This window comes from Athene cunicularia, assembly GCF_003259725.1.
Source record: "Athene cunicularia isolate RWA chromosome Z unlocalized genomic scaffold, athCun1 chrZ_part3, whole genome shotgun sequence".
NCBI classification, from domain to species: Eukaryota; Metazoa; Chordata; class Aves; order Strigiformes; family Strigidae; genus Athene; species Athene cunicularia.
The window spans coordinates 13,372,773-13,399,200 of NW_020799144.1; the positions used below are offsets into that span (position 1 = coordinate 13,372,773).

Genomic DNA, 26,428 nt, shown 5'->3' on the forward strand with positions numbered 1-26,428 from the left:
ACGGACTTTCTGCTGGGATTAATCCAATTAGTTTCAAGGCACTCAACTATTTTTATCGCTGTTCATTCTGACATGCGACTTCAGGTGCAAAACAGAAACAAAGCTTAGGGCCAGGTACATTTTATACTTTTCAGAACAGCATTGAAACTACTGGTCCTAGGATTGACATTAATAAAACAGCACAGGCAGGCGAGGATTTAGATATGATTTTATGCCTTAAATCTGTAACTTTATAGCTCAGTTCAGAATGCTTTTGAATAAACTACCAAAGAGAAGCTGAAGAGTAGTGGAAGATGTCAGAGGACTGTACTGTTTGCCTGTAGGAGAGCCCAGCTCAGACGATGCTCCTAGCATCAAGAGAAACTGCTACGCTAAAACTCTGTCAAAGGCAAGCTATATATATTCTAAGTTCACTTTCTTTCCCTGCGTTTTTGTGGGCAGGCAGTGGCAGAGGAAAGCTGAAACAAGCAGGGAGGAGAGTGAATACTGAGAATGCGTTTTATCTCTACGGGAGAAATGAGATCACTAGCATCTGCAGGATGTTTTGTACAAAAGCACCACCTCCTGGCAAAACCTGAGATTTTATAACCCGTCGTTATTAAAATAAGAGTTCTCAACATGCAGTTCCCACTACGATCCACTTCAGGGACCATTTGCTAGCCTGAAGATGGTGTTTAACCCCAGAAACACAATTTCAAGCTTTCTACTCGTATTTATTTATACAAGGAGAGACTGAAGGCAGTGGGGGCAGCCACCACTTGGCCTCACAAGATTTTAAACCCTGAGTGATGTGAAGGCATTTTTACTTCAAGCAGAAGAAATATTGGGATTTGGAAGTAATTTTTAAAAACGTAGAAGAAACAATTAAGTTTCGATGTGGTCTTTTCATTTCTTGAAATATTCCACTTTTCCTGATATCTCATCAATTGGGAATTGAGCTTTACTGCAGCAACATTTACTACAACTTTGATGAAAGACAGAAGGTTGTTTTTGATTTTGACAGATTTAAAATGGAACTTTTTTTTTTTTTTTTTTTTTTTAATATAGCTTCAATATTGGACGGTATCAGCTGCTTTCATCAGGAATTATTGCAGTCTTTAATAACGGGTGGGTCTTGTTAGAAAGCAGCGGAAACAGGGAATTCTACCTCCAACTGCTTTTATCTACACTTCATTCCTATACAGATGAATGTGCCAAATTTGCAGCGATCCCTTTCATAAGCCACAGTTCATGAGTAACAACCCTCACAGCAGCAAATGTAGCTTTTTTTTTTTTTTGGCAAAGGGATAATTTTCTGTGCTTTTGTCACTATTAAATTAACACATACAAGAAACTCCAAGAGATTCTGTCATTCCAACTTTGTGAAATATTCCACTCTTTTCCTGAAACCTTGTTGAAAAGAATCTAATAAGAATAAAAAATACATTCTGTTTTGTTTTGTTTTGTTTTGCTTTTCATTTCCAGTGACTTTATTTTTCTGTTGCTTAGGAGGCGCTAGGACTTCACCTGGGAAAACAGGCTGTCAGTTTATCATGTGCAATAAAATTACATATGATTTTAGATGCCAAGCTTACAGCTTACAGCTCAACCTGAAAGTCCCATAATAAAAGATGGTGGAGCCTGGGGATTTGATTTAGAAGTGTTTGATCTGAGCAGATGACATGTCACATTGCAAAGATGAGGACAGCTAAAAAACCTGTGTTAGTTAAAACCAACCATATTCAGTCCAATTCGTTCACATGGAACATACTTGAATTCTATTGTGTGATAGCCCAGAAAGGAAAATATCTAGAGGGATAAGCTGCATTTTCAGTGAAAAAGAGCTGGTATTGCTATACTGCAATGTTGCTTTTTTAACAGTGTTTCAAAAGTGCATCTCTATAGACTTGTCTTTGGATTCCTTGTGAATCATCAGCGGGGTTATGTAAATACTTGGCATACGAATTTGTGGCAGTTTAAAAAACAGTTGATCTATATTTTGAACAATTTTCTGTAAATTGAAAAAAGGTTAAGAAGCAATTTTGCCAGCTCAGGACTAAATTTTTTGAGGTTTAAAACTATAAATAAATGAAAGCAGTTATCGTGAGTCATCATTCAACATTTTTTTTTCTTTTTACATATAGTGTTCTTCTGCTAACCTATTTCTGAATTTTAATAGCTGATTTTGGTGACTAAAATTTACATTAGGTCATTAAAATTTTTGGAAACATTTTTATGAGAATCTCATGTAAGCTAAAATGGCCAATTACAAGGGAAACCTACTGTTACACACAGATGTGAATGGTGAAATGGTACATAGGTGCAGTCTTTAGACCCATATTATAAACAGAGGATTGATCTCTATTTAGAATAGAAGCTGTATTATAAAAAATAAGAATTCTGTCTGCTACAAAATTATTTATTTTCATGCACACATGTGTGTGACTGTAGAAACAGCTGTTTGTATCTATATCTATCATTGTATATTTTACACTTTTTCTTCATGTAATTATGTAATTTTGGTCCAGGCATGCCCTACTTTCATCATTTGAAACTTACACTAAGTTCACTGGAAGACATGTTTTGAATATGGAAAATCCACAGAGAAAATAAAGCAAATGACTTCAAAGGACTGTGTGTAATTATAAGCACTCAATAACTGACATGCAGTCCACTCATGTTGACGTAACCGCCTTTTTCCCTATATTGTATGAAAACATTTCATTTCATGGGGAAAATGAAGGAAATTAATGTTTTAATTTTATACAGCAGTTCCTATTGAGACCAGTATAGTGAAAATGTGATGTTTATTTAGAGCACAACAGCCGCATGGGAGAAATGCTGGTTCCTGTCTGGGTTCAACACTGAACAACCACACTGCTCTGCTGTGTAAGAGGTGGGAAGCAAGTCGGCATGCAACGAGCTTGCAAGTGGGTTTGGTCCTTGCTGATGCCAGTGAGATCAGTTCTGTGTGTGTCTCCATCTATTCCAGCCTCCAACTGGTACGAAGCTCAGCATGCACAGGCAGAAGTGCAGGTCTGAGTAGGGGATGAGTGAGGACATAAACATGCACCAGAGAGGTTTTTACAGAGGGAGAAAGTGGTCTGTTGAAGGAAGAAAGAGCCTCACATACCTTTTCTTTTATGCCCATACTTGCTTCTCTAAATTAGTTTACTTCCTCACTTCATATAATTTTTCCCCCATAAATATATATATATAACGAACCACTGAAAATTCACTGCAAAATTTAGTCATGTAACTTTAGTTATATCTTAGTCTGCAACTAGGAGAACAGAGGATATTTTTGACTTGCTAGCAATAAAACCTTCCTCCCTCCCCTCTGTTTTCCTTTCAGTTAAAGGCAAAGTTGTCTTTTTTTCATATTTTTTGATCAATGTAAAAGCAGAATAAGAATTTCTGCGTCAAGATATTTTGATTAGCTCTCCCACGTTAAAGTCTACACTTTAAAAAGAAATTTCTCAGCAAAGAATAATATGAAACTGAATCACTGGAGCATCTTATTCACAATGGTGGCATAAGAAAAAAGGCCCAATCCTAAATATATAAGGCTTTTATTGAAAACAAGGAAGTTGGCAGAACTGATACAAAGTCACAAAACATGATGTCACTGCATCTGTATTTTTCAGTAAAAATGCTCAATGGAGAATATTTGCCCATAGCTGCCTACGGCTAATACCTATCAATATTTATTGTTGCTAAATAATAAGCTTGCTATGTAAGAGTCACAGAACAAGTGAACAGTCTGCATAAATTTGGACAATTTTTTTGTTCAGGTGGGTAGAAGTTTGGAGAGACTTCTTTTATGTGAACAATTATCTATATTGAAGATCCTTCAGACAAAATACTGCTTCTGTTTGCACTTAAATTTTAGGAAAGCCAAAATTTCACCATAGATGATACTTAAGGAAGAAAATATTATCTCTTAGACTGGGAAATATGGATGAAAGAGAACATTTTTCCATATAATGTACTCATACCTAAAAAATTTAGATGATTTATTTCAGAGTTTGGAATCAACTCCCTTCTGGTTAGTGGCAGTTAACTTGTGGTAGACTCTTTGGTCCATGTTAAATAACCAGTAACCCTCTCTGTATGAGACACTGCAGCAACATTCAGACAAAATCTCAGAGTTTTGGAAGGGATTGATTTTCAGTAGAATTTGTGGGTATTTTTTCCAGATGTAGACTGTGAAAATACTATTTTGCTTTTTAACCTAGAAAGTTGAAAAGTCTGACTTGTTTTAATGTCCCAGTCATGTCAAAACAGGCTCTACGTCGTTATTCTATTCACCAGGCTCAGCAAAAGGCCAAGAGCTGCTCAGACAGGGAAAAGTGAACTGCTCCCATGTCTTCAGATTATTTGTCCCCAAGCCCACTGGCACTACTATGGTCACTAATTGCAGAGGCAACATGAAGAGTTAAGAGTTAGGTTGCAGAGTTCTTCTCCAATTATCTTAAAGATGCTTTTGACAGTGCTGCTGGAATTGTTGGGGGCTTCTCTGGAGCAAGTTAATACATGTAGCCATATCCTGTTCTATTACTAACCACATTCTTCTGCCACGCACTGAGGAAGCAGAGCTGGTTTTCACCTTCAGGCTTCGTTGAAAAACAAAACCTGCTGGAGAACTAGGATGCCTCTTCCAGTAACTCTGTCTTTACAGCCTACTGTTACCAACAAACATCTCACAGTTGCCAAACCTTTCCAGTACTCAGCACAGGGATCTGGGTTGTCAAACCCTTTCTAGATGCATTTTCTCAAAGACATAGGGATGACTATAATTTTGTGTGGTTGTTTTATCCTCCCTGTAAATTCTACCCCAGGTTGACATGGACTGAATATGTTCTGTATGATTTCAAGCTTTTCAAATAATCCGAAAGTTAGCACAGGTGCTTTTATGTGTGGGACTCAGTGACTAAAATAAAATAAAGAAGTGCTAATGATTTTCTGCAGAGATAGAAGACTTCTCCAGAACTGTCAGTGAAGAAGCTTTCGTAGCTGAGTTCATTTACAAATCACTGAAAGAATAATAATAAAAGTAGCAACTCAGAATGAATTCCACCAGCCACAGCCATTACACTTTGACATTCTGTGATACGAATTAGAAACAGATGACGATGTGTGACATATCTGAAAAGGCATGTAGTTAGTTTAGGATTTAATTTATACTTTTTTGGTTAACCAAATAGCCTTATTACATTCTTTGGTACACCACTGAAAACAATCAGCTTATTGTAAGGTTATACATTGATATCTAACATGAGAGTTTTCAATTTATTTGAGACTTTATGTCTTTAGCTGTACAGTTACAGTTGAATGTTGCTGTACAGTTGAATGTAGCTGTACAGTTGAATGTTGCCCCAGAAACAGTGCAAACTCAAAAAGAAAATAGAATAAGCATTAAGAGAAAGGTATTAAGACTATTTTTTTCTAGCACAGCTATTTCACTTGTAATTTTTCATGTAGGTAGTATCTATATATGCTTTTTTTTATATAGAAATGGGGTTTAAAAATGTTTGTTTCCTCTGAAACATTTGTATAGCTGTCCTTTAAAAACCCAAACCATCTGTACATGGTAAAGAAATTACAGTAAGTAACAAAAAGTGGTCAGATAAATTAAAAGGAGAATTTTGAAGTTTAAGCCACATTTATAGTTTTAAATAGTTTCATATTATGTCAACCATCTTGAAAAAAACTTAACGCATATGTGTAACACCTCTTTCTGGGAAAAAAAAAAAAGTTTACTTTTCAAATGCATGTGAATTACATTTCTCCTCATAAATACACTCCAGCTGTTTTCAGCTTCTATTTTTATAATGAAATCTTTTAAAATTCAAACGTGTCTAGCCATACCTTGGGCTATGTGTGGTGTGCTGGTGAGTGCCTATGGTCTTACTCAATAGAAACTGCAGATACCAGGATTTTTGAAAATCATACTCTTAAAGTTCACTTCAATGAGCCAACAGGTTGCTTTTTCCAGAATGCATTAGGTGACTTCCCTGTGTGAATTTTCACACTTTTAAATATCCTGAAATGATTTAGCACTGTGCTTCAACAATATTGAATAAATGTCTTGAAATCAGCCACTAGAGGGCACGAATACCTATCCTCAACACAGGCAAATCACAGCGAGTTTTGTGGGCTTACAGTTTTTAGGCCTAATTATGTTATTTGCTTGTAGAAAACATTTCCAAAGAAATGCAACTTGAATGTCAGAGCTGAGCAGAAGAGAGTATGTGATTATTATATAAGTGTAAGGCTTAATCTCAAGTCAAATCATTATGTCACTCTTACTTGATTAAAAATATTTAGAAAATTTTCAAGTTTACTGTAAATGTTTGTGCTATAGTAACTGGAAATAAAAAGCATAAATGGCAAAATACAGCAACAGCACAATGTAAGTGTTTAGTTTGTTGTGTAGTAGTGAGATAAAATGCTCTAAAGAAATAAAAGAGTAAAACATCAACAGTATACTACACTACTGAGAAAATGTCACGGACACAGAATATTTCATTCTAGCTACCCAGCAAACTTTTAATGAAATACGTAGTTCCAGTTTTGGGAAACGGAGCTCTTACATACAGTAAATATGTGCTGATTTCAGATTTGGGAATTCTGGGGAGACTGGAGTCACTGTAGAACAATCAAATAAAGAAAACACTGCTTACCCCAATTGACTGAGGGCAGATGGTGGCATGTTATGTAGGTGTTGCTGTTGCCAGCCAGTCACAGAACCAAGATGAAGAGCACTGGCTGTATTAAACCCAGAGAGAGATGATATATCTGCACTACTCAGAGAATATTCTAGATTTGAAAACAGAAAAGACAATAATTAAAAGAGAATTAAAGAGGAAGCAATTAAACAATAACTAGCATCGTAATTTTCACATGTCACTTCATAAGCTTTTTAATTTTAATTACATCAATCACATTAAGTTGCAGCAGAAAAAGTAGACCTTCCTCTTCCCTCAGCTCATTAACTTGGGAGCAAATAATGCACTAGTAATTATTCCGTAATTTAGGAGGGCTTTTCTGGAGCTGGAAGATCCAAAGCATTCTTAGCCTGTATATCCACCATTACTACAGATGCATTCTCACAGAGAGTCAAAGGCTTGGAAAACAAAAAATATTTTGGTTACAGACTTCCTTGCAGAACCCAGCAGGCTGCTTGTGCCTGAACAATGCACGTCTTCTCTCAAAGCACTGGACCTGCACGGCAGCGTGCTCCGCACAGCAGCAACGTGCGGTGGGGACTGGAAGGGGTCTCTGGAGGCTTCATTTCTGGTCTCTCCCAGGTTACCGTGTGACAGCCCATAAAGTTACTGGACTCCAGTCTGAAGCCAGGGAAGCTGTTTGTTCCCACTACAGGTGCACTCAACTACATGAAATTACCTGTGGCATTAAGAAATGTCTCTTAAATTACACTCTTTATTAAAGCCAGTGAAAGAAAGCTGTCAAAATAGTTTTCCATTCGAACAAACCAGCTAACTTTTAAATAGGTACATCTCAAGTTAGCGGCAGATACAGAATAAGTAAATGCCATGCAAAAGCGTATCAGCTATGAATTTTTCAGTTTCTCCCAATGAACATTAGCTAACTGATTAGGTACTGAGATAGACATTTGTCAGCATCTTGCTCCCTCCCCCACCCTTTACATCTTGCACCCATACTTACCAGTACCATATGTTGTTGAGATGGCTGATGGGTATCCTCCCATCCCTTGCCCTGGTAGAGTAGGAGTTGCTACGGAAACCACTGGAGTAGCCAATGACTGAGCAGACTGGGAGTTATTTATCCTCTGATTCTTTTAAAGTAAGTAAAATAAACATATTATTGACTAGTTTTAAGTCAGTTGTGTGTATTAGCTTTCTGGGTATGTTCTGTGACTGAGAAATACAGGCTGATACAAATTTCTAGAAATTAATCATTTAACATGTGGCTTTTATGAACTCTGCCAACCCTATCATTTACAAGCCTTCAAGAGACCAGTTGTCACCATAGTAACCCATTACATCAGTATCTCCTAGGTAACTGAACTAGTAACAAGTCAGATTGCTTTTATTGTGGGTAGGAGAACAGATCATCTGAAAAAGTAATGAAATATGTAAACTCTATTCCCATTGTTTTCCTTTTCAGTCAAACGAAAAAAAAAAAAAAAAAAAACCAGCCCTACCGGATTTTATGCTTTGAAAGTGAGGGGCACCCCGAGATTGCTGAACACTGAACTCTTACCAGCAGATGGTGCTCTGACTACTTCGTTTTTGTGCAATAAAACAAACTTCGAGTGTTAGGTAGCACAGCAGTTACACGCTTATCTTTAACTCCGGGGCACTAGATGTTGGACTGTAAAAATTGCACTAGAGAACTCGAATCCTGTGAGTGGCAGGATAAAATGACCAGAGAGCCACCAAAAAAAATAAAATCTCATAAGGCTGCACTTTCTTCAACAGCACAAGTTTAACACTCTCAAAGCACCAGCATCAAGAAAGCTTGATTCTAGCATGCATAATTTGAATATGTGCAACAACTGCACCTGGCCTTCCATGCTGCTGTATTTCAAAAATTATGATCAACTTTTTATTCACAAAATAGCTATGACAATGTTTTCCATTTTAATTCAACCAACACTTGACCTACACAAGTATCAGTCATACAAAAGAACTGTCTTTCTTTTCCTCATTATTAAGATGAACATCACTACCACTTACCAGGAGCAGATCAACATCCTCAGACTGAGTGCATAGGAAAGGAGCATTAAAAATTAGTGAATATAAATATTTACCAGGATGCAGATTTCTAGCCTAGGGAACAGCTTCATCTGATAGGGGCAGCAAATGAAACACTTTCTGAGCACAGTTTGGAAAAATATCACTTCATAGATCTCTTCTTTGTCCTTCTAACGGGATGTTTGTCTCAGCTGCGAGGACAATCTACCCAGTTTTCAGCACAAGACTTTCAGAATTCATTATTTCTTCCGCAGCCCCAGTGGCTGCAGACTGTGTTGCTATACCTGGTTTCAGGAGACCTGACCATTCGCAGAATCCCTGGGAAAGTATCAGTTTTAAGGACCTTGGAATAAATCATTCGATGCAGACAGCTCGTCACTGCCATGGTCGACTTTGAGTGCTGCCCTGTAGGAGACTATTTGTTACTTATCCTCTCAGAAGGCAGCATCACATATATGGGGGGTTTTAGTTTGATGTTCACAGTTAATTTATCATACATCAAGCTGAAGTAGCCAACTTGGAAGTTAGTTTAATAATGTCTGTTACATAACGGAAAAAATGTGTTTATAGCGTCACTTAAATTTACCATCAAGATCCTTTTTAAATCAAGCTCATTTTTAAAGTTAAATCACTCATGAAAGATTTACTTGCAGCCACTAACTGACTTTCAGAAGGGAACTACAAGGTAGGCAGACAACACCTTCATGATTCAACCTTCTAGCATAACAGCCTGCTTAAATTTCGTTAATCCTGGCAGGAGATAGAGCATTTTCATATCTTTCTATCCTCCTCCATCTATTTACCATCTCTTATCATTACAAAATTTGGCCTTGGGAGCTCAAGTGCTAGAGTTCAGATTAATTTATTTGTAGTTAATCTGCCATCTGCTGAGAGTCTGTGTGGCTAAATATTTAAGAAAAACAGTAGGTTAGGAAAACTCAGGGTTAAATTCAGCCTTTATAACAAATCCAGGAAAGGCTCTTCTAGCTACTAGGAGAGAGAGTGCAGAAGTTTAGGCTGTGCAGAGCACAGTTCCTATTTTGCAACTCAATAGAAAAAAGGGAGGAAGTAAATATGACTTCATAAAAGCAATCGAACAGGCTCTGCCTACATCCTCAGCTTGATGTCAAGCCTTAAGGTTAGACAGAAAGACCAAACAAGCAAGAATGTGAAATGTTATTCTGCTGATTTTAGTTGCTTGAGCAGACCTTGAAATTCCTAAATAACTCTTATGTGAAGGAGATAAAAAGAAGCTTTGAAAATGCATTACCACTGATGGCATTGTATTCTTGCTGCCAGGTGGAATAAGCACACGGAGATCTGGTTTACGGTTGTTCATTCCCAAATTCATTGGAGGCGGAGATTTTGCTTGCATATTCTTGTTCAAGTTGCCAGGTGAGACCAGCAGACCTGGTGAGTTGCGGGGGTTGCCATATCCATTTCCTTTTTAGGTAAAAAAAAAAAAAAAGAGGAAAAGAAAAAAAAAAGAGAGAAGGATAATAAACGCCAATGTATTTCTTAAGATTGAATACTAAAAATGTCAAATTAAAAAAATCAAGGTAAATACCTGTGTCATGTAATGTATCTTCACAGGAAAATACAACAAATGCCCTATTTGGAACAACTGGTCTTAAATGCTTTCTCTCATAACAGCTGACATCTCAGTGATGTGCTGAAAGTAACTTGATTTTATGACTCTGCTTACAGAACTCCATTATAGAGCACAATATACTGTGCACTCAAAGCAGCCAAGATCTAACGTTTGCCTTACGAGAGAATCAGGAAAGTCAGGCAATCCTATGGTTTAAAAAAAAAGTCAAAGCGATGCTGTGTTTTCTTGACAACTACAGAGGATTCTGCCTGGCCTTACTCAGCCCTTTCCAGGTCATGATTTTGTTTTGTTTTTAAACAAAGGATGAGTATAGCAAGGCTATAATTTCCAGAAAAGGCAGGGGGAGGACTAGGAAGATTCTTAAATGTTTTTGGCTCTTGTTCACCACACTTTCTGGACCTGATTCTGTCATCACTAAAGTCAATGGGAGCAAGAGCATAACCTTATTTGGAAAATATCACCGTATCTTTCATCTTCATCTCTCTGTTGCTTTCTGCAGGCCCCAGGAACAATTCTGACACGCAAATGCTTCATTGGCCTTTTTCAGGAAAAAGTGTCTTTCCCACAACGTGTACTACAGACAACATACATCCATAAGGTTACTGACCTGTCATTTCACTAAAAATGAGACCTTCCTATTTCATCTACCAAGTTTCACCTCTTACTCGCACAAAGTCTGGGGAAAGAGGTGACTTTTTAGTGTAGCCTTGAAATTCTGCCTTTACAGGCTCAAGAGAGATACAGAAACTGCCCACTCATAGAGAGTGAATAGCATGAAAACAAGTACACAAAGAGAAAACTTTCATGGATAAATACCAAGAAAACAAATGCTAGGGAAGACTTTCTGTTCTTGTGCTCATTTTTTGTTCACAGCTCATAAGCTGTGACACACAACCTAGAAACAGTGTGGGCAGATGAGCTAGTGAGTGTGGCAGAGCTCGGTGAGTTAGAAGCCCTGGACCTTCAAATTTCCTTTGTCGTCCCAAAGTCAGCGAAGAACTCCGCATCTCACTTTTTTCCACATGTGAAATGGGGTTTACAGTCCTAAGGGACGTAAGTGGATTATGGAACTAAATTTGATAAAGTCTACGAGGTGGGCATAAAAACTACAGTACATGTGAGTGAATCTGTCTTCCAGTTAAGATAATGAAGTGTGTCCAAGCATGACTAACATCAAATCATGTTTTTAATCCGCAAGCACATCAGCTAATTGTATTTATCAGATCAGCAAATCCATGGAAAAAAACTTTGTCAAAGGCTATTAAATAAAAAAACCTACCACTCAATGCCCTGGAAGACCCTAAACTGTGAACATTCGGCTTTAGTACCCAGGAAAAGTATCATGAAGAGATTGACTTCCATATTTGTGGTGTACATTTAGTCCTGGTCTGGCCTGGCCTGTTTATTCTCCTGCTTTTTATTATGATGATCTCCCAAGCCTTTTCAAAAAGTAATTAAGATGGAAGTTTATAATCATTCAGATCACTCGGAAATTTTGTATTAAAATATTTTTCACAGTTAATCTTGTTGTTTATTTCCTTAATAGTATCTTACAGTTAGCAAGATGAGTTAATGAATAAAAGTGTATTTTACACTTACTGAGCTAAAATAGCACAACACTGTCAAGAATTTTCTATTTTGTGTCAGTAGGCTTTTTAAAAAATGAACAATTGCTCTCAACACAGATTTGCTACATATCATGCTTTAATTAATGCTATGTGTTAATAGAGGCGGAGAAGTTAGAAGTGGCGTTTCGAATATACCACGATGTTTTGTGTAGAAACTGCAGTGCCTTTTAAAAGTCGATCTTTTACAAACTGACTGCTGAAAAGCTAATGATGTGGAGAAGTGATCAGCAGAAGAAACTGAAGCAAAAGTAGAGTTTCTCTGGTGCTGGTTTCATGCAGGAGCTATTTTACCAACAGGAAGTAAAACTGCCTTGTGAAATCTGCTGCATGACAAGAATTTGTTCAGAGAGCGAAAATTAAGCTGTTTGAAGAAGCAGTGTTTTGGAGTTTTGTTTTTGTTTTTTTGTTTTGTTCTACAATGTACAACCTAAGATATTCAACAAAACAGCATGAACTGTAACCTACATGTTTGTTTCTATAGTTGTGATTTTTGGAGAATAGAAACCTTTACAAGAAAGGACTCCCATTTTCTATATTTGCTTAATACAAATATACTATTATAGTATATTATAATATACTTAATAGTATATAAATATACTATTAAAAATCAAGAGGAAGAATGCATCTGTATAAAACTTTACTCTTAGGAAACTTTCACCAGACATTTATATTATTTACCTACCGATGTAAGATATTTTGAACAGCGATAACATTTCTTACATTTATATTTTTAGAACATCAAATTATTTTTAAGAACTACTGCAATCTTCTCTTTACCAGTAGATTTCTGCTGTTCATGGCATATTATGCCAGCTAGCATTTTGGAGCCATATAATAACCATTCCTCTTTCCAGCCACCAAATTGTTATTCTTTTGGTATAATCTGGAGTCAGGAATGTAAGACTGCAGACCTTAAACCAATGACACAGAAACCCATCATTTGAAAATCAATGATGAATGCATGCATGTGGTTTACAGTTAAGAAAAGTCTGCATTTAGACCAGCTCTCAGACCGTATCCTCTTTACTCAGAAAGCTGTGGCCTGCTCTGAGGCAGCTGTCCCACCTTCAGATAAATCCACCAAAGAGAATGGCCTCATTTACATTCACAGGCAAAAAAATGTATAAGACTTCTAATATACAAATTAAACCTTCCTTCATCCTATACTTTAAAATTACACTCTGCCTGGACAATTATCAATTTAGATGTGACTGTATGCAGAACATCGCATTCCACTATCCACTTGAAAGCGCAAAAATTATATGTCATGTATGAATGGATTTCCTGATTATAGATTATAAGAAAATGAAAAACAGATGGATTTTAGAGCAAGTTGGCTTTACATTTTTATTTGGTTAAAAGCCATATTTTTGCTGGAATAGAACATTTTTAAACATTACGGATATAACTTGTAATGTATAATGAAAATAAAAACAGTAGATGCACAAGTTTTAAAGGGCATATGTCAGAATTTGTAAATTTACATCATTTTCAATTCAAGAAGTTTTCAGAGAAAATTATTTTTCCTCATGTTGTTTGTTATATTGACTTGAAGGGGTAAAAATATTTTACACAGAAAAGAGCTTGTTTCTAGACAGAACTAGTGGAGCGGCACGTGTCATGAAATGCAGTTCCAGACTTTGTATTTGGACTAATGGCAGAATATGAAGACGAATGCTTTCTGAGCATTGAAAGCTCTTCTTGGGCATGCTCCCACATTCTGCATTTAGGCACAAGTGCCACTGACTTTAGAAGGAATTCCGACCAAGCGCAGACCCCATGATTAATCCCTGCAATATCACTTTTTAAAAACATACAGAAAAGTTATTTTTGTGCAGCAGTAGTCAGTCAGTCAAGAAGAACTATTAAAAAAGAAATTTCCGTTACTCATGGAAAACTACAATTTGAACTATGTTACAAATTCACGGACTACCATCTCAAATAGTCACTTCCATGTTTTAAGAATTTAAGGGTACTAGTAGGGCGCAGGTTTATTCAGGACAGAACAGAGAGCAGAGTTTACATCTCTTCTTTCACCCTCCATTAGTAACGCCTGTACCTTACATGCAGTTTTGGTCACTGGTGTTACAGTGGTTGCAATTCATTACATTCTCAGAGTTAGGACAATCATTCTGCACTGACCATTTATGCCAGGAAAATTTCCACTCATTAAGGTAAAACAAATGAGGGAAGAATAATTTATTTCCCTATCTCTCATCATTCTTGAACAGCATTGTCATGATTAAAAGTTTTTAAGTCTTGAAAAACTGGAAAATATTTGTAGTTTGATGTCTTGAAGTTCTGAACCTGTCATGTTCCTACTTGTTTCTTGTTAACTTGTGATTGCAAAGATACAAAAATGAATGAAAAAGCCTCCATGATAGTCCTAGAAGAATGAAGAACAAGACACATAATTTATATGTCCTTTCTTTGATCTCTCTTTCATTTAATGCTTTTCACTGACCGTATGGGTTGAGAATTTACAAGATCTTTAAGAATCTAGGATGTCTACCTGGCATTAATTTGAATAGGAAAAGAACTTTCAAATTCTCAAAGGAGTTTCAAGAATTATTAGTGATCATTTCAAGTTACCAACAAATGTATGCTCTTACTTGTGGAAATTATCATAATTCTTCCACGAAGAATAGGTACATTTCACTTCATGGAGGATTCCTGCTTCTTACAGGGTTGTATCAAATGCACATCCCATACATATGACATAATGACTGACTACCAAAGCTCTCAAAAAGAATGTTAAATTTAGAATGAATCTATATAAACACAAGAACCAATGATGCTACAATTTACCTCCACTTCAAAATGTATGTATATAGAAAAGAAGGCATGCAGTAATAGAAATTCTGTTAAATTTACACCCAGTTTTTCACTCTTCACTCACTTCATTTTCCGCACTTTCTGGAGGAATGGTAATTGTTCCTGATAGTAATTAGAAGTGAAAGGGTTCCTTTTCTTTCTTACATCTTATGTGTAATTTTTTTTTTTTTTTAAATGCATACACACTGTTGGAACAGGCTATGTTTTACCACTCAAACAAAATAGATACCGACAATAAAGCACTAATGACAGGAAGCTGTACTGGTTGGTGTTCACCTAAACGTAATTTTAAAAAGAGATAATTGAAGGTTCTTACTCACATGTTGCATACTAGTCATTTCACAGTACGTGACCTCTACTAACTGCAAGCGGTAGAAGGAAACCAATCTGCAGATACGCTCACCCAAAAAAAGAAAATCTTTATGTTAAAGTAGCTGCCCATTAGTCCCACAACATTGCACTAATGGACCTTTACTGAATTACTGGCTGCCAGCTTAGACAGATGTGGTACATAAAACCTACTGATTTTGTGTGAAAGAATTCTCAAGTATCTTGTGAAATGTCAGCTGCATTTTGGACTGAAATTGGATGAAAGTGCTATGAACACAGATATTTGTAAAAATGGGAAGAGAATGTGGAGAAACTATCTCAATAACTCTTTGTTATAGTTTTAGAAACCAACCATTTAGAAATAATATAAATGAAAAGGTAGAGATTCACACAACAATATAACAGTAAGTTGATATACAGGTCTCTAACTCACTCTATTCTTGCCAAGCAATTTTTAAGTTGTGTTAACTGTTAATGGGAAATCCTTGCTCTTTAAGTCTGAAGCTGTGTAAAGGTCTCTGATGGTACTACAGTTGTCCTGTGCTGGGAAAAACCTCCAGTATTTGGGAATCACTAAAATACTGCTAATGCTGTAGACAACTGAGGTGCACATGGAGGGTGACGTGGACAGGGACGCCCAAAGCACGAGGTTACACTGCACACCCCGTTTCATGACTCCGGGTGTTAGTGAGATCCCATTTTGGAAACCAGGCAAATCTCCACTGCTTCAGCTGCAGCGGAGGTAAATGGTCGCATCAAATTTCCCAGGGAAAACCGTGTGTATGATTTACTTATATGTGTAGCGTATTATGAAGAAAGTGACTGCTTTGTTTTGTGGCCCATGTTTTTCAGTTCTCTATGTCTCTGGGCTGGTTCAAGCACTTAGGCTCAGTTCCCACACACTCAGACAGTATGGCTCTTACTGCTCAGTCTTGTCTTTACTGTCACCAACAGTCTTCTAACCAGCCTTACAGTTCCCCTCACCAGGCCTGATCCAGACCCCCACCCATGGGCTGACGCCCCGGCCCATCCCCATGCCCTTACGGGTGCCTGATGTCTGGGGCTGGCTCTGTCCCTGGCTGCCCCTCGCCGTCCCTCTGGGGCTGTGGGATGGCCTCGCCGTGGCTGGCAGTGGGTGGCTGGGGCAGTGGGATGGGTTCTGGCTGCGAAGCCCTGCCCTGCCACCCCCAGGAACCTCCGCTCTCCCCAGCCCTCAGCTGCCCCCAGTGTGTCCTGGCGGCATGTTCCTCATCATGAAAGAATTAAACCCCAATTCTTCCCCCTGGAATCTTTAATTCGAGTACCGCCAGCTACCTTATTAAACTGTTTACATGATGAAGTAGTCAAACTTATTTCTAACCCTTGGGCTAGTGCCATATAAAATTCGGAACATCCTTATGATCTACTCTAAGTGGAGTATTTGCAGGTGCACATAACTATTGCTTAAAAAGGGCATGTGTATTCCATACTGCAGCAACTGGGCTCAGATTTCCTTCAGGACAGAGATGATGCTTCTTGGGCAGAAGTTGAAAGAAGTGGCTCTTTGGCCACTTGACAATGCAGAACACATTGCAAAACACGTTTCTGGAAATCTGAGGACAAACCATGAAACAAGGCGGCTAGAAATCTGAGATGCTTTTTCAGCCGAATGGAGAAATAGATGAGTTTATTTAGACGTAGAATGAAAGGCCATGAGAACAGAAACCCGACCTGTGTATCACAGACCATTACATTTCATGCAAATACCTTACTGCTGAGTCAAGTGCGTAACTAAGTACATGGCAAACTAACCTGATCACCAACACTGCGGTTATGTTTTGTTGCTATAATAAGATCTGTATTTAAATGTTTCTAAAGTAGTTCTTGCACTAAGTATTCTGCCACTTTAGCCTAGGAGTTCACACCTTAATAAGATAAATGTAAAGGTGGCACCTGACCGTCTACAGAATTAGCCTGTGGCTACCCACATAAGGAACTGTGAGCGACACTTCAAAATGTTTCTGACTGCAATTAGGTTTCCCGAGCTGCAGGCAGAAATTTCAGCACACCTCTGGACTCCCTCCTTGCAACCTTTGGAATAGGGATACATCGCATCGGCAGTGAGGGTCTGTTGCAAATTACACACTGAGAGAAAGGGGAGTGCTCTTCCTTCTTCAAGGATCATCCTCCTTATTCCTCCCTTTTTTTGCTCAGCAAAGGAAGAGGGCAATAGAAGATGCAAGTCCAGGTCCCGTTTGTGGTTTTTTAATTTTGCGGTACAGTTACTCTTGTCAGTATGCTTATATTCTTATATTGTCTGATCATAGCATCTTACTATTTATTTTCATAACTCTTCAATGGCACCCCATTTCAGGAATCTCAGAGCATGTAGCTTTAACACAGAAACACTACCTTTCCTATATCTTTAGTTCTGATTATATTGATTAATTTATTTCCATTTCCACAACACTATTTTGTTCTAACATGGTTATTTATCAATAGCCGTGCTCATTTCAGAACCCATATATTTCAAGTTATCTTGTTTGGCTTGAAGCTTCACCTAATCATCACAGAAACTAAGTTGTAATTATTGAGAAAAATCACTTAGGAAAATTACACAGCGTTCTTTAGTTATGTGCTTTATAAATATTACACGTCTGTAGTTCAAAGCAAGCATCAGGGTTCAGAGAGTTATTTAAAAGTGTCTTACCATGGCAAAAGAACTAACCTGCCACTGGCACTGCAGCTGCTACCGCGAGGAGCAGGCACGGTGGAATGTCCGCGACCTTGCCTAGTGCTCCCTCCTCGCTCACTGTTCACTTTTGCAGAGGTTAGTCCGTGCTCTGCACTAGGAATGCAGTGATCTTCCACAATAAGGTTTAGTTTAGTAGGAGAAATCAACACCAAAAATCGATGATGATTTTCAGCAGTGCTCAGCTGAAATTTAGTTTGGATAACAGCTTTTTTGGTAACTGGCATACGCCTGATCTCTTAACATGTGCAGGATGTACAAACCATGTCTGGTCCAGAGATAACCCCCTCTACAAAACATGTTTTCAGGACTTAGCTGACCTCTTATAAGTTAATTTGTATTCCAGTACAGCAATTAAATAATGTATATCTGGAGCACATATCTTCCTTCCTTTTGTATGCTAGCTGAAAAGATGCTCCATTCTAGTCCTGTTTATTCAAAAAATTAAGAACTTTATTTTTTTTTTTTTTTAATATGAGCTTCTGTAGACTCAGAAGAAAGGAAAAAACCTGACTTATGTCACAGAGAAAACTATACTACTGAAAAATATAATATTTTCTGGAGGTATGTAGGAGATATAAGCCTGGGAAGAGTAGAGGACTTATCAGTTCTCACTGCCGGAGTGAGAGCCTTTCACAAATCATCTGCTTTTAACAAATTACTTGGTGATGACAAATAATTTCCTTCTTTTGGGTGCTTGAAATCAATTATCATTTTTGGGAAAAATTCTATTTTAATGAAAAATATTACAAGACAAGAATAAATTCCCATTATAGACGTATAGACATTATTTGAAAATGTATTTCTTGCTTCCTCCCCAGGTTTTGGAAATAACTGCCAACGTTTTTTGGGGTTTTTTTTGTTTGTTTTGTTTCTTTTTTTTTTTTCATAAACATATAGCTAAAGTGAAAATATTGATTTTTGTTAAATGCATAATTACTGAATAATGAAGAATGCATTAACTTAAAATTCAGTGTCAGGAAATTTTGATTTCCAGTGTCAGGAAAGTATACGTTCAGGACTACATATACTAAACACAAATTATATATATATATATATATGTGTATATATATATATATATATAAAATCTATATTTTTAATTTACCAACGTTATTAGAACAGAGATACACACGAGAAACGTGTTTTGCACATAGATAATACTACTTAGATTTGTTCTGAAATTTAAGCAGATGCAAAGAAAAGATGGGTAACTAATCCATCCCTATCTCTTCTGGCTTTTACTTCTGGGAGACTGTTCGAACTGTTATCAAAGGAGAAATCAGCTTGCAAGAAATTTGGAAAACACGGAATTTATGGATTGAATATCTTAACTGGGGAATCACATTCACATGTGGCTGCAGCCGCAGCTTCAAGAGGTTAAAATAATTCCTTGCTTTCTTTCTCAGAGCAAACTCATTGCTGCATTCCAGATCCAGGAGGCATCAACCATCTCTTTCAGGACTCAGGATAGGCATGAAAACCAGATGTTTGCTAATTTGCAATGCCTTCTTCTATTTTCTGAATTTGAACAAGAGTATGGATTGCAGTGTGGAACAGAAGACAGTGTCGTGTCTTAATGAGCAAGAATGTGCAGACAAAAACCCCAGTGAAATCCCCGTCTCACTGAAATAAAGCATAAAATTCTCCCCGATTTCACTGGGAGAAGTATTTTATCTAAAGAATCCAAATTGTTCTTGAGGAACATTTGAAACTGCTTGTCATAAAGGAAGTCAATCATGCCTGTCTTTAAAATCCCACTTACAAAGAACCACAGTTTGTATGACTCACTTAATTGTTCATTACATGTGAACTTGGGGCTTTCTCCCTTTCAATTCTTTCAAGCTGTCTTTTTATAAATACAAATATTGAGACACTTGATTAGAGAGAGGATGAGACAGAGAATAACTAAATAAATTACTAAGTCAACACTTACACAACTGATGGAAACCTAATAAAGGCCAGATTTTCAGAGATTTTCATTGAGGTAAGTAAGAGGTCACGTGAGTTAGCTGAAAATACATGCATCCAACCTTTGCTTATGTCACCCATTGCAAGACTCGATTTTTACACGGACAGCAGCATCTGTCCTTTCAAACTTATTCTCAAAGTTTCACTGATGTGATTTTTCCCTGTATGAAATGAATAAGCTGTATAAAAACAGATCGGTTGCTGAGGGCAGGAAGAGGACTTAATTTTGAAAAGGCTTGTGAGGACTGCCTACATAGTTATGAAATTCAGGTACTGCTAGATAGACTATATCCTTCATACTATGCATGAGAGCTGCCGAACAAGTTCTAGTGTTTCTCCTGTTTTATCATAAATCTCCTACTTGTAGGTATTTCCCTTAAAACATTGGGGGGGGGTGGGGAAGTATATACCCTCCTTACATGGAGGAAAGCTTGGAAAAGGAACACTTAATGGCATAATATGAGTGGAAAAAGAGAAAAGGAAAGCTGTTATGGTTTTAATTTCTTATCCCCCTCCACGGTTTTAAGCCAACCTGCCAATTTATGAATTCTTATTGTTTGGATTTGGCACTGTTGCATCACGAACTCTGTTATGAATGACTGCCCGTTCTTTCTTTTGTACTGTAAACTTCATTGGACAGGAACTATTGTTTACTATACTTTTGTACCACATCTTGCCCAATCTTTGGATCAGAGGTCTGTGGGTGACTGCACTCATCAAGTAGTAAGGGAAGGGCAATGACTTACCATGCTCTCCCTGGCAAACCCAGTTCTAACAGGTTGTCCATAAACTGTGGTTTGGGAATCATTGTTCTAAGATCACTTGTTTATTTAACATATTCTACACTTTTAGCCCAAGATTTATCTTCCCTTGACTATGCCAAGCATGATTTCAGGGCACAGTGGAGAATATTTATGTAGCCTTTTAATTCTTTATTTTTTACTTTTATTATTTATTTATATTTATAATTTCAAAAGACACTAATGCAACCAGGTGCGTTTGAAATCCTTGCTTATTTTTGGTACTGCTTGTAGGCTTATTTAGGCAGATTGCTTCCTTTTAGTAAATAACTCTTTTTTTTTTTTTTTTTTTTTTTTTTGAGAAGATACAATCCAGATTGCCTCTACCCTGAGGGTTTATAAATTAAAAAAACCTACTATTACATATACTCCCATGTGTCTTGAAATACTAGTAGAATATATAATACACTCACCCACAGTCAGTGCATGACCAAGAAAAGAAAAAGGAGCAGGAAAGCACTAGCAAATTATGATACTGGCTGGCAGATCCGGGACCTCAGCCCTCAGAAGATGAGAAGGCAACTGTTAGCTTGTGGTTAATTTCCAGTAGGAAATGACTAGCTGCTGATTTATAGGTAAATATGGGATTCAGTTATTAAAAAGACATGGGATGAATTTTTCAGAATGCACTACTGATCTTTTTAGTTCCTAATGATTTTAAAGAACAGGTTTAAACGTAGCTTGAGGATGGCTGATTAAGAACAAGCAATGAGTCCCTCTGACAGCATCTGCAGAGTCCCAAGTACTTTTGAATAACTTGCTCCTTTAGTTTATTGTTAATGGCAAGATAGAGGCAGTACAGAAATCAAATATCAGAACAAACAAACTACAGAAAGTGAATAAACAATTAGAGCAACTGTATTTTTTATTATACCCATCCTGGATTTAAAATGTGAGATTGAATTTTGCCTTTGATTTTGTTATTTACAATGGTTTAAATTATAAACAAATTGTATTTTGTTTAGATGGACTTATTCCAGTCAAAAGAAAATTGAATTATAAAATACAAAATGTCATAATCTGAAAACCATATAAAAAAACCCAAAAAAATAATTCAGTTTGAAAATCAAGCTTAAAGTACAGATGCAAAGAGAGATGTCCCCCAATACTGTTATACTGTCATTTTAAAACTATTACAATATATTAAAAGTTTTAACCTTTTATCAGGCTTTCGACATACGTGTTGAGCCACTGAAGAAAACTTGAGTTCAGGTCATTTACTGTACTAAAACTTCATAGACATTATTTATTTCTGGTGAAGATGCAGTTAAGCTGTTTTGTTAAAGACTATGCTCCCTAAAGGTTAAAAGAACTTTAGACAGTCTGTCATATAAACAGGTAATGTCACTTAGTCTTTGTATTAGTTATAGGGTAAGCTAGAATGGTTTCAGAGCGTACCAATTTGGGTCCAAAATGTTCTTGTTCTCTCTTTCAATTAAAAGCCTCTGGTTTGAGAAAACAGTGCCAAAGAGATTGCTGTATTTCTAATTTAGCAACTATACTAAATGTGAAGTTCACCCCAATTTTGTTGGCAGTTGCTACTATCACATGATAGAAACTATTCAATCAGTGTTTGGCTAAGAACAAATTTACTTTAACAAACCTGAGATAACCTTGGTTTAACTTAAAAATACCACTGATGGTATTTAGTTGTGTAGGATAATACAGAAGTAGTCAGCTTTTAAAAGTTCTATTTATGTTTTGGGTTGACTCCCAAGGTAAACTGTGGATTATTTCAGGGTTATTACTTGAAATAATGAAGACCAACAAAATAACATACTTCTCAAAACACAGGATCAACTAATCTTTTTCCATTTCTGATACTGCACTTATAATGCAATTTGTTATAATGTAGTTTGTTAAAGTCGTGCAGAAACTGAGGCCTGGTGCTAGTAATTAAAAGTAGTTTCATTTTATAATGGCAGAAATGAAACTCTTCAGACTCTTCTTCTCGAAATATGTTATTTTGAATATATACTATTTTTGGACACTGCAGAAAAATGCAAATTCATAATGTTCTAATTTGGCCAGAAATATGAACCCCAACAGATTAAACCACATGATCATGCTACCAGCTTCTAAGATGCCAAACAGAAGGAAACACAGAGGTCTCTGTTTCTTCTGAAGAATGATGAACAAAGAGAACTTTTGATGTTTATTCTTCTGCACCCTAAAGAAAGAGGACTGTCCAAAATAGTGCCATTGTGGAATGATGCAACCAAGACAGAAGATTCAACCTTATAGTGACCTTTTAATTCCTTCAGCCCTGTATCAAATTCTTCCTACTGCTCTGCATTTAAGAGATTTAGAAAACACTTCTTTAATGGTGTTTAAAGCTCTTATTGCAGATAAAGAACAAAGACTATTCATACGATTAAATATTTATGATGCATTCCTAGCAATGTCCCTCATATATATGCTCCTCAAATCAATTGCCTACTCCAAAGTTACATCGCTTGAGAGCTTAATGCATAACACTGCGTGCAGGAAATACAGATTCTTAATTTGTGTGTAAATAATCAAGCTGTTCCTCTTCCTATGCTTATATATGCTTATAACATATTTCCAAGAAAAAGAAAAAGTATTTAGAAAGAACATAAATCTTCAACTGGAGTACTGATATACGGATTTTGTTAAGCACAAGGATTATTAAGCCGAATTTATGTGTGGGTGAACTTTTATTTTAGTACGGATCCCTTTTAAAAGAAAACATTGCCTTCTTTACTAATTGCTTTCCAGCGTATTTTTTAAAGGAACCGGGAAACCAGTAACGAGGCAATGAAATTTCTGCAAAAGCCAGGAGAGGGAGCCCCTTAATAGGGCAATCGATTTCCCATCCGCGTCTCTCCGTTGCCGTTCCTGAAGTTTCTACTACATAAAGTTAAAAGGAGATGGAATGCTCACACCGCCAGAATGAATCTTTCTTTAGCTGTGTTTCGCAGGCTCACAAAAGATAATTAACAAAACTATAATTTTCTATCATGCTTTCTCTTTTTTTTTTTTTTTTTTTTTTTTTTTTTTTTGAGAACAAAGGAGACTAATAGCTAAGTTGCCGTGGTCTGCCTTCCCTACTCCTAAATTAATACAAAATGACCCCTCAAAGCTTCAGCATGTGTTTGAAGTGCCTTTCTGATACAATGCTGTGCAGTTTCAATTTTACTACAAATGCATCACACAAACATCTGTGACTCATCTATGCGTGAAGATAAAAGGGGGGTGGTGGTGGTGGTCTAACACAGGCTGAGAAGAGCCAAGAAAGAAAAGATCACTATATCCAGAATTTCTTTATAAGTAATTTTACGAGACAACGTCAGAATTGGCATGTATATCAGCCTCGGTTTATAGTGCACAAAATGGATCTTCCAACTATTTTTCCATACAGTTCTTTCTGAGAGCAGTTAACCCAGTAAAATTGGATGTGCTCCATGTTTTACCACTCGGCTTATTTTCTTCGAACATATGTGTTTACTTCTCAAACTGAAACAGTAATCTTGCCATTGTCTTTTGTAATCCGTATTTGTAATAATGCAACATTGCTGACATTGCTAACAAACCACTGAGTTTACTGAGCAAAGGGGACTACTCTGACAACATTGCTTTGATAACACAGACCTTAGCGAGTACAGTTCTCATTAGTTCTATGGGAGCAGGACTAAAGGGGCTAATCTTTTTCTCTGCATGGGTATTTTGAAAATCCTTTCCCCGTTGTGTACCAAAGCACTTAAGCAAATACATAAAACTAAGCTTAAGTTAATTACTGATTATTTAAGTAAATGCCAACAGATTTTGCTGACTACAATGGTCTTAGAGCAGGGGCTTGAAATCAAATCTGTACCCAGTAGATTGAAGCCTAATGAGCAACTTAATATTGAAATTTTTGCTCGAGCTTAAATTCATACAACAAAACTCCAGTTTCAGTAAAGTCAGTGGAAAATCTCCCTGTGACTTAAAAAGGATCAGGGGTTCTGACGCTGGCCTCAGTAGGAGTTTTGCCTCAACAGGGCTACGCAATGGACCCGGAAAGGCTAATGTGAAGGAAAAGAGACATTTGTACCTGTGGAATTTGTTGAGGTGCAAGTTTTTTTGGCATTGCTGAAAACAAGCCTCTTCCTACTAATAAGAGAAGCACAAGTATCAACTACCCTTCCCTCAGCTGGAGGAAAAAACCCGATGCCAATCACTTTCTAATACCCCACCTCCAATATGGAGCTATTTTAGGACTCAGCCTTTGAAGGAAGTCCTTTGTTCACTCATAAAAATAAATTATTTTCTCTTTACCTGCACTGGTGCCTGCACCGGTTGTGAGGTCCCCACCCATCAGGCCACCTAGGGGGTTGAAATGAAATACTACAAATGAGGACGATAATTTATAACAGGCAAACATTCAAAACATTTTCTCTGACTTCAGACGTGCTGCTCCAGTACCCACCGCAGCTCTCCTCTGACTTCAACCGGCATTGGATCAGACCCACAGTCATAAAATCATAATGTTTAATTTACCCATACAGGACATTTGTCTTTCAAGGACAAACAAAAAATGTAGCACACGACGTTTCATACTTTCACAACATATGAAAAATCAATTATATCTGTAAGTTTTGTATCGTAGTCCCTCAGCTGAAAGCTGTCTTTTGTTCAGGACTAGTCAGAAAAGCAAAGGCTTCCACACAGGATTGGGAGGAAGAGACTCAAAGTTCCTGGACGAGAATATAACTGAGAAGCTATAGAACATATTTACATAGCTTTTTATTTTAATTTTCTCAGCCTTTCACAGACATTCACTCTAAGGATGTTTAAAACTCCTCTTTGCACTTGGGGACCTCAAATGGTTCTTTAAACCCAGTATCCTGAAGGATCTTGATGTTGCTTCAGCCAGACAGACTGAACAAACTTAATCCCTATTTATCCTATCCAGAGGTAAGCCCTCATCATCACCAGAGTAAAGCGCAGCCTCTTGCTAGACAAGGCACTCAAGTGGAGAGCTCAACTAACATTTACTCTTTGAGGAACTTGTGAATGCATAAATAATAATAAATTCTGCATTTAGGCTCTAGACTGATGATTTAAGTAACGAGTGTCCTATTTTACTTGCTTCAACTTGTTTGAGTTGGCTAGGTTTTCTCCCCGGCCCCCTTAAGCTTTATGGTATACTCAGTTCTTGTATGAATTAAGCAGACAAGCTGGCTTTTTATGAAACAGCAAATTGTCTGCCCTTTTATCCTTTATTGATTTCCTTTAATCTTAGTCAATATTCAGCTTTTTCTAGAACTTTTTTTTTTTTTTTTTTTCTAAATTGGGAATAGAAACCCCTTTGGCTCTTCTTTTGATTTTTCAACACAGCAATTTTGGACAAACTGTTATGACTGGTAAAAACAGACTTCTTGTTTCTCAGAGTACAGTTTAAAGTGACCTAAGGCACACGAGCAGCTGATAAAAAAGCATTTAAAGGGATGGGATTGAACAGAGCCTACCTGTGTTACCTGCACTTGGAGGCCGATGTGTCACGCCAGGAGACATGCTATTTCTTTGCAAAGAAGGATGAGCCAGCGGCAAAAGATTGGGGTTTCCCAGTGAGCTGACTGGGTTACTGTATACCAAACTGTTGTGGTTGGACACTGGGATAGAAACTGGCATCTCAAAGTTTGGTGGTGGAACAGCCTGTACAAGCAAAAAAGGGAAAGAAAGACGAGAATAGTACAGAAGCACAACAGCCTTCAAGTACAGTTACTCTATATTTAGTTCAAATATTTTGTAGTTGGTGGTTAAAATATTTACACTCACCCCCCCCCCCCCCCCCCCCC

The 26,428-nt window shown here is 37.2% G+C and overlaps 1 protein-coding gene across 12 annotated transcripts in view; it reads right to left on the reverse strand.

Annotated features, from left to right (window-relative positions):
• Positions 1 to 26,428, reverse strand: part of MEF2C (myocyte enhancer factor 2C) — a 141,770-nt gene that overhangs the window by 5,180 nt on the left and 110,162 nt on the right. For 5 of the 12 annotated variants that reach the window (XM_026866542.1, XM_026866544.1, XM_026866545.1 and 2 more), the window contains 6 exons: positions 26,099 to 26,285; positions 24,906 to 24,953; positions 9,994 to 10,166; positions 8,706 to 8,729; positions 7,672 to 7,801; positions 6,666 to 6,801 (listed from right to left, as the gene is read on the reverse strand). In XM_026866542.1, the coding sequence (XP_026722343.1) occupies positions 6,666 to 6,801; positions 7,672 to 7,801; positions 8,706 to 8,729; positions 9,994 to 10,166; positions 24,906 to 24,953; positions 26,099 to 26,285 (698 nt within the window). The remainder of the gene's footprint in view (positions 1 to 6,665; positions 6,802 to 7,671; positions 7,802 to 8,705; positions 8,730 to 9,993; positions 10,167 to 24,905; positions 24,954 to 26,098; positions 26,286 to 26,428) is intronic. The other 7 variants (XM_026866552.1, XM_026866549.1, XM_026866551.1 and 4 more) reach the window with 3 other exon arrangements.